We start from the raw sequence: 3634 nt of genomic DNA on the forward strand, positions 1-3634 counted from the left end.
CCAGTCATACCACGACGTGTCAGCTTAATGTGGGAGAAAAGCCCGAAGTGGTGCAGGTCTCAGACTTTTACCAATTCAGTGAAACCCACAGGCACAGATATTGTGCTGACAAACCTAGAAACATAATCGTGGTGGTCATGTTTAAAGGCCACATATACAGAAATGATGTTTACACAGAGTCATATCTTGATGCAGGGTAATTGTGAATGTCATAAGTGGAAATCAGCACAGAGCATAGCCAATGTGGAAACTGTGCAGTGCCGTGAGACCTTCCACAGTGACACGTCGGACGTCAGTGATAGGGAGACGCATTTGGTTGGTCATCAACAGAGTCCCGTCAGCATACGTCTGGAAAGAAGACGGTGACATTACAGCATAATGTGTACCGAAAATGTATCATTGAAGAGACATTATGAGCAGGACAAAAATAATTATTTTCTATACACAAAACGGAACCTGTATATTGTGTCGGGTGAGACAAGTGTCAATTGCTGTGTTTGTGATGTAAGTCACCATAACTCACCATAAAATCAGACTCACTGATGTGGATTTCAATGACGTAGTTATTGATGTCATTGACTGAAACATCAAGCTCTACGTCTTCTGTACCATATGCTCCTCCCTGCAGTGTATTGAAGACGGCTCGAGTTGGGCTGTTGCTCCATCTCAAAGACAACAGGTACACAAGGTCCGTGTTCTGGGCTTCAAAGAAGACCTCATTGCTGCAATAACACACAGGATACATCGTACATAGTATGCATATATACTCTTTATGTTCCAGCATAAACAAAATTTGGAAGTTTATACCTGACCCTGACTGTGAGGGAATGGGAATGGCTTCACATAACATATCAATATTGCTCTGTTATTGCTCTGAACAGTAATATCCACTGTCTTAACATTTAACCTGCATTAAAACGCGTGGCGACATTTGAATGTGACGTTTCTGCAACAGCTTGATCCCACCCAAACAAAATCTCCTGAGAAACCTAGATTGATGAAACATTGTTATGCAGATATACAAATCTAAGGCGAGTATGTTCTTTACATACTGTGCGACTACAAAACACTTCTGCTATGGTCCCTAAGTAATATGTAAATACAGTTAAATGCGTTTATAATGAACTGACAGATTGTACTAACTCATTTTTTTATCCCTGTTCAGATGTTGCGTGTATGCTTATAACGAACTACGGTTATAACGAACCTAAATTAATAGTCCATTTGAGTTTGATACAACCGTAGTTTACTGTAGGTTTACTTACTACTCAGTTGTGTCTCCAGATACTGCCAGCCTCAGCTTCATCCCTGCAGCAAGGTCAAAGTTCAAATCTTCTGAATATTCCATGGATGGAATCTGCTTTAAAGAAACGATATTTTAAAGAAGATTCAAATAGGAACCCACTTGTATTTATTTGAGTTCATTATACATATATAACAAGCTTGGGTCAATTGCCCTATCTGGAATCGCATAGTCACATGTACAAGTTGAACCTAAGCTGTCGTACTCGATGTCAAAGGTAACTCATGCATTGCTCTTACATTTTCACAATCTCCAACTTTGTAATGTCATTGTAAACATGACACCGATAAACATAGCTAAAGGTAAGTTTTACCGCTTCTTTCGTTTACCCATTTAGAAAAACTAAACAAAATTTGTGTTGGTAATAGTCAATCTTATTCAATATATCTTATTTGATGCCGACAAAGGGATACACATCAATGCGAACCTACCATGGATTGCCTTGCCATGCCTATATAGCATGACACACACTTGACTGGCACCACTTCCCATGATGCACCTGTGTAACAGGATGACGTGTTGTCATCGGAGGCAATGATGTTGGTGTTACAGACATCTTTGGGATCAGTGTTGATGACGTTAACATCTGCACGTGCATTTTCAAGTGTAAAGTCGGCACATGAAACTAGGGACGAAGTAGGAATTATTATATTCATATCAGCCATCACAGACATCAGTGGTTAAGGGTGAAGTGAAGTGACGTGAGTGAGTGGGGTTTAACGTCGCATCCAAAATTATTGCACTTATATAGCGACGTGCATGCACGTGTGTGTGCGTGTATGTGTGTGTGTGTGTCTGCTTGTACCAGTCCAGACTAATGCGGGTTCTTTAGTGCTAGCCCACTGGTATACCATGTCACTCTCCAGGCAGAGTGACAAAAGTATCACATATTAAAGTTCACTGGTAGTACGTGGTCAAGGATCGAACCCACGATCTTCCTCTCTCCAGGCTGATGCTCTATCTACATGACCACGTAGGTGGTGCAAAGAGCCAACACCAACTTTTGCAAGCATGCAATCTTAACACAGAGGATATGCACGAAATATTTCCACTTGTACTTAACATAATAGATATACCAGTCCCATCTGGACATATTTCTGTATCTTCAGCACAGAATATGTTTAATTTAATTTTATACGTTTTATTTCATTATCATCACTAATCATTATTCCCAAAATTTCTGCAACGAGCACCAATAGATAGGGGGACATTGGGTTTTCTTGTCTACATCCCCTTTCATTGTAGAAGAATGGAGACAGGTTTTCATTCTGTATGATGAAGCGTGATTTATAAGTATATATATTCATTTTCTCATATTGGGGCTAAAAGCCAAACGTTTCCAGTGACAACATTGTAAGTTGTTTTGAAACAGTACAAATGTCGGCCATTTTAAATACAAGGCATTCTACAACAAGAAATCTATGTTACATAAGTGTTTGCCTTATGTGACAGTTATTACAAATCTTGCCTCTATCCCACATGCAGATATACAATCTGTCGAACTTTGATGTGCCAAACTTTCTATAATAAACCTAAAATTTTAAATACGTACCTGGCATTCGACTGCTTTTAGTTTTGTACCTACCCTATAATTTTGATTAACATAGATTCATGTTCAATAGGCTATCCTGAATCACCCTGTAGAATCAGACCTTTGTGTCGTAGGTGTTGAACAAACTAACTTTTCTAAGCATTCTACAAGACTGAACCTCATAACATGGGTCTTACATCCTTCACACAAGCAGTTAATCAGCATATCTCATCGGTTATTCTCTAAGTGCCCATTCATACTCACTTCCATAGTACTCCCATCCGGTTTCAACAGAGTCATCACTGCTCGAATCAAAGGCTTCAGTGTACAATTTACACTTTCTAATAAGGGGGTTGTACAAGACCATGTTAAACGTTACCCGCCACTGACACTGAGAGAAGCACTCAGCCCTCATGTCCACCAGGTTGATCTCTTCTATCAGACTCCCGGCAAACATCAGATCATCCATCTCCAATCTTCTGTAGAAAGTCGCATTAATGCAGCTGTCCGTGTTGTACGTTAATAGAGTTAAGACATAAGACAAATTGAATCCAAATAAAGCAAGGGTAGACGTTTGAAACACTTTCATAATGAATACGGCTCACAGAACAAAATCCACACATCATATCCACATGCGTATGCGTTCTCCGTCACTCAGGAAACAAAACACAAACTGCCCTTTTGCTTTTGGCGTTCACATTTTCTCAGCGTGTCTCTCAAGTTTTTGTTGCCAGTCACTGAAAGACACATTCAGCTGGCAGGGTCTCAAAGGGCAAAACGAGTGTTGTGTTGAATTTGTG

The 3634-nt window shown here is 39.9% G+C and overlaps 1 protein-coding gene across 1 annotated transcript; it reads right to left on the bottom strand.

Annotated features, from left to right (window-relative positions):
- Positions 1 to 222: 222 nt before the first annotated feature.
- On the bottom strand, positions 223 to 3423 carry LOC139460499 (uncharacterized). The gene is made up of 5 exons (XM_071241976.1): positions 3099 to 3423; positions 1735 to 1928; positions 1266 to 1357; positions 524 to 722; positions 223 to 348 (listed from the first exon to the last, which is right to left on the bottom strand). Exons 1-5 carry the CDS (start codon positions 3421 to 3423, stop codon positions 223 to 225), a joined length of 936 nt encoding a protein of 311 aa, XP_071098077.1.
- Between the last annotated feature and the right edge of the window lie 211 nt (positions 3424 to 3634).

This window comes from Haliotis cracherodii, unplaced genomic scaffold, assembly GCF_022045235.1.
Source record: "Haliotis cracherodii isolate W230 unplaced genomic scaffold, xgHalCrac1.p SCAF_14, whole genome shotgun sequence".
Classification (NCBI taxonomy): Eukaryota; Metazoa; Mollusca; class Gastropoda; order Lepetellida; family Haliotidae; genus Haliotis; species Haliotis cracherodii.

Coding starts and splice junctions, on each gene's coding strand:
- LOC139460499 (XM_071241976.1), bottom strand. CDS start 3,423: ATGAAAGTGTTTCAAACGTCTACCCTTGCTTTATTTGGATTCAATTTG. Junction 1,358..1,734: donor GCATGGCAAGGCAATCCATG/GTAGGTTCGCAT, acceptor TCTTTAAAGCAG/ATTCCATCCATGGAATATTC. Junction 723..1,265: donor TCTGGAGACACAACTGAGTA/GTAAGTAAACCT, acceptor GTGTTATTGCAG/CAATGAGGTCTTCTTTGAAG.